This window comes from Corvus hawaiiensis, chromosome 22, assembly GCF_020740725.1.
Source record: "Corvus hawaiiensis isolate bCorHaw1 chromosome 22, bCorHaw1.pri.cur, whole genome shotgun sequence".
NCBI lineage: Eukaryota > Metazoa > Chordata > Aves > Passeriformes > Corvidae > Corvus > Corvus hawaiiensis.
The window spans coordinates 8,595,235-8,608,981 of NC_063234.1; the positions used below are offsets into that span (position 1 = coordinate 8,595,235).

Sequence of the window (13,747 nt, forward strand, 5' to 3'; positions counted from 1 at the left end):
TCTAGCAGATTCACTTGGGGTTTAGAAGAAAATCGGGAAAACTTTGGGCCCCTTTTGTTCATGTTTTTGGCCCGTTTTGGTGACCCAGGGGTGACCCCGGCGGGAGCGGCGCTGCGCCCGCTGCCGGCCGCCAGAGGGCGTCACGGAGCGAGGAGGGGGCGTGGCGGCCCCCCAACTACGCGTGACGTCGGCGTGGGGGCGTGGCCTCACACAGGCCCATTCACGGCATTGCGGATTGGGGCGTGGCCGTGGCAAGGGGCACGGCCTGTTGCCATGGCGCCGGGGGGGTTCAGTCCCGCCGCATGGACGCGGCCTCCGCCGCCCCGGTGGGTGTCCGGCACCGGCCCGGGGGCGTCGGGGGCCAGTTGTACCCCCGGGACCAGCCCAGGGGAGGGTTCGGGGTATTGGTTGTACCCCCGGCACCGGCCCGGCCTGGGGGGGGATTCCGGGGGGTCGGTTGTACCCCCAGGATCGGCCCGAGAGTGTGGGGGTACTCGCGCTCCCCCTGTCGCTCACGGCTCCTCTCGCTGCCCCGCAGGCGGAGCCCCCGGTGCCGGCGGAGCCCCCGGTGCCAGCAGACACCATCCGGCGCTGGCTGCGGGCGGTGGGCGCCGACCCCGCCGCCCCCGCCGAGGAGCAGCTGGGCCTAGCCTGGCGGCTTCTGCGGCGAGCGGAGACTCGGCTGGGCGAGCTGGAGCGGCGGCGGGCCCAGGACATGAGAGACGTAAGGGCCGGAGAGCGGGCCCGGCTGGGGCCTGTCCTGGGAAGAGAACGGCGCTGGGGAAGGTGCTGGAGCACCAGAAGCGGCCGAGGGAGTTGGGAAAGGGAGAAGAGGAGGCTCCAGGGAGACCTTGTGGCTCTGCACAACTCCCTGACAGGAGGGGGCAGCCGAGGGGGGGGGGTCGGGCTCTGCTCCCGGGCAACAGGGACAGGAGGAGAGGGAACGGCCTCAAGCTGCGTCGGGGGACATTCAGGCTGGACACGAGAAATTTCTTCACTGAGAAAGTGGTCAGGCATTGCCAGGGGCTGCGCAGGGTAGTGATGGGGTCCCCATCCCTGGAGGTGTTCAAAGAACGACAGGACGTGGCACTCAGTGCTCTGGTCTGGTGACGAGGTGGAGTTTCATCACAAGTTGGACTCTTGGGAGTCTTTTCCAACCTCAGTGGTTGTAGGATACCCCCCGAGTTAACCCACCCAGGCCTGCATCCCCTGATCCCCCTCTATGCTGCAGCAGGTTCAGGGGTGTCACTGCCACACTGCTGCCCTCGGGACCTCAGGATTTATGTCCCCGTTCCTCATGTTGGGCATCACAAAGCACCTGGTGAGCCCAGCAGCTCCCACAGAGCCATGATTAAAAGCTCCACACATGCTAGCACCTGCATAGCTGCCTGACCTGCTGACCTCCCAGTCAAGGTTTTACCATCCCTAGGTGTTCCAAAGGCATAAGACATATTGTCCTGCAAATATTTGAGGTTGTCCTGTAAACATGATGAGGTGGAGAACTTTTTGTGCTGCTGGCTCATTGGAGGTGCTGGCAGACATGGAAGTAGCTGGATTTTCTGTATTTCAGGTGGAAAGCTACGTGGGCCATGTCCGTACCCTGACAGAAGAGTGGGATGCCATTGCCTCTGAATATGAGAAGAAGAATGAGCAGCTCAGGCTGGAGCTGGCACAGCTACAGCTGCAGCAAGGTAGTCCCTTCCCTCCAGAGTGTGGGCCCCAGGAATGCACTGGCAGGTGTTTGGGTCTGGAGAGCTTCTTGGAGAGCTGAGAAGCGTTTTTTGGGGAGTTCTAAGGGAGTTCTCAGTGGTTTGTTGTTCAAGAAGTTGCTAAAAGTGTTAATGAGCTGTTCAAACAGATTTGTAATTGATTTAGAGATTCTTGCCTGCTTTTACTGCCTTTATTCAGGGAATTTGGCAGATTCTGCACGTAGCTCTGTTGTTGCACAAAGCATCTTCTAGAGGCTGTTTGAAGACCAGAATTGATGGTGCTCTTTGGTTTCCAGCTCTGAATTACCTGCTCCCATCAAGTCAGTGAATTTGCTCTTGGTTTTGGTTTACACAAACTCCACATTTTTTAAAACAATGTGAGGGACAGGAATTGTTTGTTCTGGCGATTCAAAACTTGGGTGTGCTCATTGTCATGGAATCCCGGGATGGTTTGGGTTGGAAGAGACCTTAAAGCTCATCCAGTTCCACCCCTGGCCATGGGCAGGATGCCTTCCACTAGACCAAGTTGGTCAGGGCCCCTCAGAGCTTCAGTAATTTTGTTTAAACAAATTATTTCACTTATTTAACTTCAAATAATTTGTTTTCAAACTCTAGGGCCCCTTTTTCTGGGTTTAATTCTTGATTTTTTTTCAGTCTTCTGGTGCACTTTCAGTGGTGCTCATAGCCCATGTCACCATTAACTCCTTTCGTGACCTGTATCATCCTGGGCCCTAAGATAAAACTGGCAGTGATGGCACAACTTAAAGAGTTTCTTTGTGATTCAGGCTTTTTTTGGGGCAGCAAATACAGGAGTTTGGGGAAAATTTTGAGCATCGGTTGTGTTTTCAGGGAGCACATCTGGTGGTGTGACTTTCCAAAGAGGGATTTATCTAAAAATTTGATTTTTCTGGGCGCTTAAAGGCGTGGTTTGTGGTGAAAAGGCTGCTTACAAAGGTTAAAATGAATAATGAGCTCTTGGGAGCCTCGCTGTGGCAGAAAACTCTGTTCCTGGTTCTCTCCGTTCCCACAAGGTGTCAGTAGAAAGACAGAATATCCCCAAAGCTGGAATGCGGTCATTTCCTCCTGGCGGCTCTGCTCCTCTGGACTTTCTCCATTTCTTGGGGATTCCTGAGGCTGTTGAGCAATGAGTACCTCTGGAATGGAAGCTGAGATCCTTGTCCATGGATCTCGGTGTATCCAGGGGGGGTTACTGGTTGCCATCCAGTTGTTCCCAGTGTATTGTCCTTGGGTGGGGGGGGGGGGGGGGGTGGCTTTGGTACTGTAGAGTGTTTCTGGAGGGACTTTTTTGGGGCTATCACTCTGATTTTGAGGTTCAGGACTTGTTGTTGACTCACTGCTGGCATTGGCTGCCATGCTGGGATGTGTGTGGATAATTTAAGAATCTGGAAACCCTGCTCCCTCTGGGCTGTCACCTGCGGGGAGGGGTGCCAGCCCCGGGATGTTTTGGGTCTTTGTGGAGCACTTTATTGAGTGACTGGTCCTTTCATCCAGGTTTGTTCAGCTGGAGCAGAGGAGGCTGAGGGTGAGCTGAGGGCAGAGCTCATCCCAGGCTGCAGCTCCTCTGGAGGAGGATTTTATCTCTGCTCTCTGGGACCAGGGAAAGGACGTGAGGGAAAGGCTGGAGCTGTGCCAAGGAGGATTAGGTTGGATCTCAGGAAAAAGTTCTTCCCCCAGAGGGTGCTGGGCACTGCCCAGGCTCCCCGGAGAATGAGCACTGCCCCAAGGCTGCCAGAGCTCCAGGAGCATTTGGACGCCACTCTGAGGCACAGGGTGGGATTGTTGGGGTGTCTGGGCAGGGCCAGGGGTCGGACTGGATAACCCTTGCGGGTCCCTTTCAGCTCAGGATATTCTGTGGTTCCATGGTTCTAGGTCATCCTCTTCTTAAAAAAATCCCCCCGGCCATCTCTATTACGGAGTGCATGGACGTGCTTGTGCTGGAGATGCTGCACAATCCCAAAGGCTTCTGTTGGGCTGCTCCAGGTCTCTAATGCGTCCCTGCTGCAGGGTTCTGTGCTGCATCCCTGTGTCTGTTCCCCAGGCCTCTGCTTTTCGTCAGAGTTCTTGGAATCATCATCTTGTCAAATCCAACCATTCCCCCAGCACTGTCAGGTTCACCCGAAGTGCCACATCCACATGTTTTATGAACAATTCCAGTTATGGTGACTCTGCTTCTCTGGGCAGCTGTGCCAGTGCCTGACCAGCCTTTCCATGAATATCCACCCTGAACCTCCCCTGGCTCAGCTTGAGGCCGTTCCCTCTCCTCCTGTCCCTGTTCCCTGGAAGCAGAGCCTGACCTCTCCTCGGCTGCCCCCTCCTGTCAGGGAGTTGTGGAGAGCCAGAAGGTCCCCCTGAGCCCCATTTTCTCCAGGCTGAGCCCCCCAGCTCTTAGCTGCTCCCCATAGGATTTGTGCTCCAAGTCTTGCTCCCCCTGTTGTTTTTGCAAAACACCCGGATGTCTCATCAGGCATAGGATGATCCAGGGGATCGGCCTGGAGAAGGAGCTTTGTGGAAAGACAGACCCTGGTCTGCTGGGATTGTTAAAAATGTGGGCAAGGCAAGAGGACAGGATGGTGGTTGGTAGCTTTTGGAAGCATTGAAAGGAGAGTGGGAAGGGGCGGCTGGGGACAGTGGCTGGTTCAAGCCAGTGGTACAAAGGAGGGGCTTGAGCTGTGAATGATGCAGGGCAAGGGACAGGATCTGTCCTGAGACACCTGAGCTGAGAGCTGGGGAAGGGAGCCTGGAGACCTCTGAGTGGGCTCTCAGGTCTGAGCACACTCCCTCTTCCAACAGCAGGCAAACGGATCAGAAACTCTGCTTGGTCTGGCATCACTCAGAGCAACTTGATCTGCTAAAAGCTGTTTCATAAAATCATGGCATTATGGAATGGGTTGGGTTGGAAGACACCTTAAAGCTCATTCCATTCCACCCCCTGCCATGGGCAGGGACACCTTCCACTATCCCAGGTTGCTCCAAGCCCTGTCCAACGTGGCCTTGGACACTTCCAGGGATCCAGGGGCAGCCACAGCTTCTCTTGGCACCCTGTGCCAGGGCCTCACCACCCCCACAGGGAAGAATTCCATCCCAATATCCCATTTAACCCTGCCCTCTGGCAGTGGGAAGCCATTTCCCCTTGTCCTGGCACTCCAGGCCCTTGACCAAAGTCTCTCTCCAGCCCTCCTTTAGACCCTGAGGATAATTAGCACTGGTGACTGAAACTGAGCAGTTTCTGAAGATAAAAAGTCAATCTCTGCTCACACATTTGCCCTGTGCCCATCCTGGGCTCACAGGTTCCTACAGGGAGCAGCCAAGGCTGGTTGATGCTGGGCCATCGAGCTGAGTGTCACCTCATCTGATACCTCTGCCCAGAGTGACATTTTTCCTTCCCTCCAGGCAGTTCCTGATCCATTTCTGATGCTCTCGCTGAATGCGCTGGGTGTTGTTGGAGGGCAGATCGATGGTGCTCCCAAAAGCCTTCCTGAAAAACAACTGGAATGGCAGCAAAACACAGTGCTGGGGGAGCCGCCTGGATTTGTTTAAAAAGTGGAATATAAAGAATAAGTAGTCATGGTCTGAGCTTGTTGTAACAGCTGGGCTGGTTAAACACACCCAGCAGGTCTGGAGGATGCAAGGCTGTGGTGGGGTGAGGTGGCTGCTGTTTCTGAGAGTATTCTTGGGGTAGGAAAATAGAAATATTAATGTAAAAGTTGCTTCCAAACAAGTGTGGATGGAGGTGGGAGATGCCAGTGGAGCTGTGGTGTGACAGTGCCTGGGGCAGGGATTGGCTCTTCCCAGACATTGGATGGGGGAGGGAAAGGGCTTGTAAGGAATCAGTGGGGTTTACACACAGGTAACCTGTGCTGTGTGGGCAGACCCCCCTCATCCTCACAAATCATTTTTTCTCTCCAGCCTTTGGAATATGTCTGGGATCGAATGTGATACCAGTTCATCCTGCATTGCAGGCTGGGGACAAGGGAAGCACTGGCAGGTGAAGGTGGTTCAGGGCACAGGGGGTCCCATCCTGGCTATAAACCAGAGCAGTTTCTGTTCATTTTAGCTGGAATTAGGCAAAACTGTGGGAGGAAAGTGCCAGGCAGGTTGGGGTTCAGTTTAGTGTGATCCATGGGCCCTTCCTGAGGCACACAGAGCAGTTTTGATCCTGCAAACTGCCTTGTTTGCTCTGCTGCAGCAGGAAGCTGCTGGGGAACCCTGCTTGACCCTGTATTGACCAGGCTATGCTTTATGTCCCTGGGGAAGATGCCCAGGAAACCGCAGGGTGTTTTCCATCCACAGGGCTGGATGGAGCCGGCTGCGAAGCGCGGAGTGGAAACATGGGATCGATCGGAGCCTCGGGATGTGATTGTGCTGGGTCCTGTGTTAAATCAGTGCATGGGAGTGAGGGACAGGCTTGTCCAGGGCTGTGTCTGAGAAATATTTGCTCTGCTGAACCTCTGCTGTCCAACTGTAGATCCTTGAGCAGGGAAAGAGTGGGAATGTCCCTCCTACCTCTATACAGATCCCTGCACTTCCCATCTTACAACACTTGGAAGCCTTTGTAATCTGGTTTGGGCTAGAAATTTGGTCTATTGCTTTTGGTTTTAATATGAATTACACAGGGAGGGTTTGAAAAGCCCTCCCCTGGCTCCTCAAGCTGCTGGATCCAATGCAGGAGTTGCTGCCCTCACCATGCCAGGCACCAAAGGTTCCTCATTTTCTCCTGGCAGGTAAATTCCATCCACACCAACAAGGGGGTCTTTTTAACAACTGTTTGTTGCACAAACACAATGATGCCCAGCCATAAACTGACTTCTGCAAGTCTTGTTGTCATGTTTTTGCCTTAGAGACCCTTGAATCTGGAAGTTTTTCCCAGTACAGAGTCTTCCAGGCTATAATTTTTGGATAAATGGTGAAGCACTGGCAGTTTAATTCTTAAAGATATTCAGATCTGCTTCCTTTCCAGACATTCCTTGGGAAAATAGTGATGCTCTCCAGGAGTGATCTAGTATTTTGTGTGTCTCCTGCCAAAGAAAACATGTCTGTGACTCTGTGTCCGTCTATTTGCTTTCTCTCCAAGACTGGACTTGATGATCTCAGGGTTGGAACTGATGATCTTGGAGGTCTTTTCAACCTTAATGATTCTCTGGTTCTCTCAGTATCTGTTTACTGGTGTTTAGTTTCCACCAAGCTGTACTTAGGGTTGAAGGGGCTGAGGATAAACCAGGTTGGAAGAACTCTGACTGGGGGGAGCAGGTCCTATCACATGCTTGGCAGTCAGGGAAGGGTATGTGAAGAGAAACCTTGAGAGAGAGGGAATAGGGCTGAGATAATGGATAGCAGGGAGTGGGAGGCAGTGAGGGAGTTGGGAAGCAGGAGAGACTTGAGGAGCTGTTGGGCTCCAGGAGAAATGGGGCTGTTGCAGTGAGGAATGTTTAGAGGAGGTGGGACAGATCTCAAGGAAATCCTGCCCTTTGTTTGTTCCTCTTCTGACACCAAGCCTTGCCTTGCCTTGCAGAAATACAGCTGAAGGAGGTGCAGGAGATGCTGGAGCAGGAAGGTTTATCCCAGATCTCCTGCAGCGCTGCCAGTGAACAGGTCGCGTATTTCCTGGTGGAGCGGGCGGCGCTGCTAGGAAAGCTCGAAGTGGCAGCCCAGCAACTGGAATCCCACAGCATCATGGATGGACTCCAGGTACCTCCTGCTCTGTGGCTCTGGCTGCCTGAGAGCTTCTGGGAAAGGAGTATCTTCTGGATATTTCTGTAATGAAAACTTCTGTCTTTGAGGCCACTGTGGAGTCTTGGGGCTGAAATACTTGAAGGAGCTACAAGAAAGATGATGGAGAGAGAGTATTTACAAGAGCCTGGAATGTCAGGACATGGGGGAATGGCTTCAAATGGACAGAATAGGTTTAGGTTGGATATTGGGAAGGAATTCTTCCCTGTGAGGGTGGTGAGGCCCTGCCACAGGGTGCTCAGAGAAGCTGTGGCTGCCCCTGGATCCCTGGAAGTGTCCAAGGCCACGTTGGACAGGGCTTGGAGCAACCTGGGATAGAGGAAGGTGTCTCTGCCCATGGCAGGGGGTAGAATGGGATGAGCTTTAAGATCCCTCCCAACCCCAAAACAGTCTGGGATTCCAGGATTCTAAGTCAGCGCCTTTCTTAATTCTCACACTTTGCACTTGATTTACTGCCACATCTGCACAGGGACAGTGAAATGGATTAATTGTAATACTATATTGAGGAATTTGTGATGTGGTTGGGGTGAGGATCTTCACTGGGTAAGAATGACTTTCTCTGGGTTCAGGGGGAGCAGAGGAGGCTGAGGGCAGAGCTCACTGGCGGCTGCAGCTGCTCCTGATCTCTGCTCTCTGTGAGCAGGAGCAGGATCTGAGAGAGCAGCTGGAGCTGTGCCAAGGAGGGTTAGGTTAGATATCAGGGAAAGGTTCTTCCCCCAGAGGGTGCTGAGCACTGCCCAGGCTCCCCAGGGAATGGGCACGGCCCCGAGGCTGCCAGAGCTCCAGGAGTGTTTGGATAGCGCTGCCAGGGGTGCCCAGGGTGGGGTTGTTGGGGTGTCTGTGCAGGGCCAGGGGCTGGACCGGATGATCCTTGTGGGTACCTTTCAGCTCAGGATATTCTGATTCTATGGTTCCAAGGCCACCAGTTTCCACCTACTCTTGACTTATGGCCATGTCTCAATGGAGCTGGAGTCCAGGAGCGCTCTGGGATTCTGGGAGCTGCTGTTTGTCCCTGAGCTCCCAAACACTGAGGACCTCAAATAGGGGTCAGGGCTCCTGCTCTTGTTCCTTTCTGTTTCTTCCTGCTGACAGGAATGGAATGACACAGCAGTTTGGATTGGAAGGGACCAGGGACACCTTCCACTAGACCAGATTGCTCCAACCTGGCCTTGAACGCTTCCAGGGAAATGTTACAAATTTAATACTCTCTGTTTCCAACCAACCACAGCTTCTCCACAGTTCTTACACTGGGCACTCTTTCTGTGGTTTTAACCAGATATGGACACATTGGAGATGTGTTTTCCTGGCTAACTGTCTCCCTGACAGGACTGATTACTCTCCCCAGTGATGTCATTGCTATCTGTGCCTGTGGAGCAGAAACTGTTGATTAAACACTCCATTGTTCCCGGGAGCATCCCACTTGTTTTGCAGAACCATTAGAGTTGCTGCAGTGTTACGGGTTCATGTGTTAATTGCTCCTCTTACTCTGTTTACTGGAATGTGTGGCCTTGCTTGTTCCCAGCTGGCCTGTTCCACTCCGGAACGAAGGGCTGGACACGTTCCTGTCTGGTACAGGGATGAATTCAGCTTTTAGCCAGACTGCTCAAGCAGAATTGATTGTTTTATTGCATCCCCAGGAAAGCAGAAAGGCGGGATACAAACCTGCCTCGCTGTGTGGTCAGCTCTGGGAAATCCATAGGGAAATGCCTTCTGGATTCATGGCATGTGCCAGCTCACTCACCCTCTGAAGTGCTGCATATTGATGGCAACCAATGTGCTGAGCCTTGGGATGCAGTGGAACCCTCAGTGCAGATGCAGTGGAACAGGAATGTGTAACTCCATAAAAAAGAGGAACATGGAGCAGTGGTCCAGGGAACCTCATGGAGTTCGAGTCCCTGTGCCTGGGTTGGGGCAATCTGAGAATGAGCACAGGCTGGGGGAGGAATTCACGGAGAGCAGCCCTGCGGGATGGATTTGGGAGTTCTTACGGAAAGCTGGACATGAGCCAGGAGTGTGTGTTTGCACCCCAAAGGCCAAACAGCATTGTGACTCTGCTCCCCTCTGAAGAGACCACCCAGCAGTGCTGCTCCAGCTCCAGGACCCCAGCATAGGAAGGACCTGTTGGAGTGAGGCCATGGAGATGCTCTGAGGGCTGGAGCCTCTTGGGAGCCAGGCTGGGAGAGCTGAGGATGTCCATCTGGAGAAAGCTCTGGAGAGACCTTAAGGCCCCTTCCAGTGCTTAAAGGTGCGCCAGGAGAGCTGGAGAGGGGCTTTGGACAAGGGTCTGGAGTGCCAGGACAAGGGGGAATGGAGGAGGAATTCTTGGCTGTGGGGGAGGTGAGGCCCTGGCACAGGGTGCCCCGAGAAGCTGTGGCTGCCCCTGGATCCCTGGAAGTGTCCAAGGCCACGTTGGACAGGGCTTGGAGCAACCTGGGATAGTGGAAGATGTCCCTGCCCATGGCAGGGGGTGGAACTGGATGGTCTTTAACATCTCTTCCACTCCAGGCCTTTCTGTGATCCCATGATTCCAGGTCTCCCAGTGTTACTCTGACAAAGTGAGCCAATCACACTCAGTGCCAACACTTGGGGCAAAACTGAGCCCTCCAGCTCTCATGGGCAGGCCCAGGAGATCAGAGGTCTTAAAAAAGTAGTGAACCCACAGAACCCCCCCAGAGTAGCTGGGAGAACTGAGGGATTTTCACAAGGGTTTGGGATAACTCCGGTTGAAACATTCCCGTCAAGTATAAGGCACGATAATAAAACCCCTTCTAGTCAAGATAGGTTGGAAATGAAAATCCCCCTCAGTGGTCCTGAGGGACACGTGTCAGTGCCAAGGGACACGTGGCCCTGTGCTGGTGGTGCTGCTCTTCAGGAACATCTCTCTGTGCAAGGCTGGCTTTGCTCACACCTGTCAGGCATTGGGAGCTGAATTCCCAGAGCAACAGGAATGCATACAGCTTCCTGGGGAGACAGAAATAAGGAAATATACATTTTCCTCCTGGTGACCTGGCTCATAGTTGAGATTTCATAGAATCAGCAAGGTTGGAAATGCCCTCCAAGATCATTGAGTTCAACCATTCCCCCAGCACTGCTAGGGCCACCACTAACTCAAGTCCCTAGGTGCCACATCCACAGGGTTTTTGAATACTTCCAAGGGATGGTGACTCCACCACTGCCCTGGGCAGCCCATTTCAACATCTGACCACCCTTTCCCTGAAGAAATTTTCCCTACTATTCAAGCTAAACCTCCCTTGGCACAGCTTGAGGCTGTTCCCTCTTGTCCCGTCCCTTGTTCCCTGGGAGCAGAGCCTGACCCCCACCTAAGGCATCAACATCACCACAGGGTTTCTCATTTCCATTGGCACGTTAACCCTTGTGCTTCAGTTCTGCAGGGAAGAGCTGGAGGGGGAACCAGTATTGCCTGCAGGAATTGTGGGAGATCTGGATGAGGCCCCACAGAAGCTGGTGGTGGCCCAGGAAGATATCCAGAGGGTGACAGAGGAGCTGGAAGCACCAGGCAAGGAGCAGAGTGGAGCAGGTAAGCGCTGCTCTGGTGGCCACTCCTGGCCTGCTCTTAGCCCTGGCTGGGTGGGGGGGGGGGGGGGGGGGGTGCAGCCTGTCCTGTGTCCTCTCTGTTTGGAATGTGGGAAAATCAGTGCCAGGAGTCAGTCAGCCTGCTCACTAGGAGGTGGGAATGCAGTTGTTAACAGTCACAAATCCATTAATTCTGAGACTGGGCTTCTCTGGTCTGTGATGCATCTGCACAGTCTGGACTAATTTCCTATCCCTGGCTCCTCGCCAGGGAGAAATTTCTGCCCTAGGAGGGGATGGAGAGGAAATGATGGCTTGGTCTGGAAGCACAGTAGCTGAATTACCATGTGCACAGGGTTAGTTAGCAGAGCTGGTCACCTCATCCCAGGGTTCTCCAGGTGCAGTTTGGGATGTTGCCTCCATAGGATCCTTAGCAAGTGCAGCAGTGGGGAAGTGACTGGGTACATTGTCCTTGCTGAGAATATTCCCTTCACCTCCTTGAAATAGCTGTTGACCAGCCCTGAAGTGTTATTTATTAGTAGGATTTTTTATAAATTCTGACTGTAGAAATAAACAGCTTTCTGGTGGTAAAGCTGCTCTTGGAGTGAAATGTCCATGGAAAATGTCCTTAGCGATACACAGGTGTCTAGATGCTCTCTTGGGGGGTTCCTTGCATTGTCCCCAAATCTGTGATGCAGAATTTCATTGGAGAACAGCAGTTGGGATGAGGTGACTCATCCCAGCCCCATGTGCCTTTCCAGGGACCAGCTCCCTTCCCTGGCACTACCTCGGGCAGGTTTAGGGCACAATTGCAGATCCTAGGGCTCCCCTTGGAGCTCACACACACAGCACCAGGACCTGAGAGCTCCTCTCCAGCCCCAGCAGCTCCTCTCCAGCCTCCAGCCCCATCATTCCCTGCCTTTTCATCCCTGTACTGGGTGGGGATCGATCCATAGTCCCCAGGGATGGGGTGAGTGGTGTGGCAGCTCCAGTGCTGGCTCTCTGGAGCACGGACGGGCTCCAGCCTGGGACTCTCACAGATTGTAGCCTGCTCAGGGAAATCTGTGCTTTCTGAGGTGTCAAATGAATACAAGGCTTTGCAAACGGTGAGTAAGGGTTTAATGCTTGTTTTGTCTCTGGGATTTGTTGTGCTGTGTGTGCAAAATGAGGGTGACAGAGTCGCAGTGGCTTCCCTGGTTCTCTGTCTCCGCATGGCTTCTCCTCCTGGCGAGCTCCGAGACAGCTGCTCTGGGAATCAATTGATTTGCTACTAAAAACCTAAACTGGGATCACTGATCTTTAGTAAAACCCCCTTAAACAGCATATTTTGGTTCGGTGGTAACTTGTGTGCATTAGAGGGAAGAATTCCTGACCAGTTTGAGCCCAGTTAGTGGGATTTTGGCGAGGAAAGGCTTTAAATGCTATTTAACAAAGTGCATAAGGAATGTTGCGGGGTTTTTCCAAAGCAGAACTAGGCTGCCACATCCAAACACTGTTCTCCTTGTGGAATCACCCCTGTGGTCGGCCCTGAAGGAAGCTGAGGGGGAAAACCAGGAGAAGGAATGGGAAAATAGGGGGTGGTCAGGATTTTTGCAAGAGGAAAAGAGCTGGAATTTTATTATCCTTTTATCATCCTTTTAATCATCATTTTGGTATAATTTTATCATCAATCTGTGTAGTGATCAACATGCTTTTGAGTAAAATTTCTGTTCTGGTGGAAGATGGGGTTGGAAGGAGATGATCTTCAAGGTCCCCTTCCAATCCAACCCATTCTATGATTCTGTGAAGATGTTCTTTGCTTTTTATTTTAAATGACACAACTGAAAATCCGACATCAGAATCCTTGTTTGAAAAAGGAATTTGTTGCTTTTTCTGAACTGGAACCAAAGAAAGAGATTTGTTTATTATTTTTTCCCGAATAGACATAAAATTTAAACTAAAATTTCCTGTGCCCAGTGTTAAGCTTAAAAGGGAAAAATATTTCTTCCCTTTTCTCTAAGGAAATTTGTCTCCCTGTTTTTTGGGAGGAGATCAGTGTGTCCTCAACGTGTGCTCTTAGTACAAACACCTTTTCCTATTTCTGCCCTGGAAATATTGGGAATCTGCATTAATTGGTTTTGGTATTAATTTAGTCATTGATCCAGGTTTGAAGGCTTGGTGTGCAATTTTTCCAGTTGTAGCCATTCCATTAAATTTTAATGCCTGGACAACATGGATACGTTGGCTGGGATTGTGTTCCTGCTTGTGGCAATGATGGATTTTATGGTGAAAATTCAAAATGCGGCTGTTTGGGTTTTCCAAAGAGTTTGTGAAACCCATATGAAATGAGGTGAGTGATTTAAATGAGGTTTACCTCCATGATCCAGAGGTAAACTGAATCACTGGAATAATGATGGAGAGACTGCTGTTGAATCTGGATCTCCAGGGACATCCTTTGCTGTGGGAGGGAGAGGGCGTGGATGTGGGATGTGTTCCCACGAGGATGTGGGGTGTGTTCCCATGTGGGTGTGGGATGTATTCTCAGTGGATGCGGGATGTGTTCCCATGTGGATGTGGGATGTCTTCCCAGTGGATATGGGGTGTGTTCCCATGTGGGTGTGGGATGTATTCTCAGTGGATGCGGGATGTGTTCCCATGTGGATGTGGGATGTCTTCCCAGTGGATATGGGATGTATTCCCACATGGGTGTGGGATGTATTCCCACATGGGTGTGGGATGTGTTCCCATGTGGGACGTGTTTCCAGTGGATGTGGGATGTG

General features: G+C 52.3%; 1 protein-coding gene across 6 annotated transcripts in view; it reads left to right on the forward strand.

Annotated features, from left to right (window-relative positions):
• The first annotated feature begins 248 nt into the window (after window positions 1–248).
• CCDC30 (coiled-coil domain containing 30) overlaps window positions 249–13,747 on the forward strand; it is a 35,144-nt gene continuing 21,645 nt past the window's right edge. Inside the window, exons 1-5 of one of the 6 annotated variants that reach the window (XM_048326253.1) lie at window positions 256–326; window positions 539–724; window positions 1,571–1,691; window positions 7,240–7,415; window positions 10,842–10,995. In XM_048326253.1, coding sequence (XP_048182210.1) covers window positions 303–326; window positions 539–724; window positions 1,571–1,691; window positions 7,240–7,415; window positions 10,842–10,995 — 661 coding nt within the window. In that variant the 5' untranslated portion in view covers window positions 256–302. Of the gene's footprint in view, window positions 327–538; window positions 725–1,570; window positions 1,692–7,239; window positions 7,416–10,841; window positions 10,996–11,057; window positions 13,670–13,747 lie in introns of those variants that run through there. The other 5 variants (XM_048326254.1, XM_048326256.1, XM_048326255.1 and 2 more) reach the window with 5 other exon arrangements.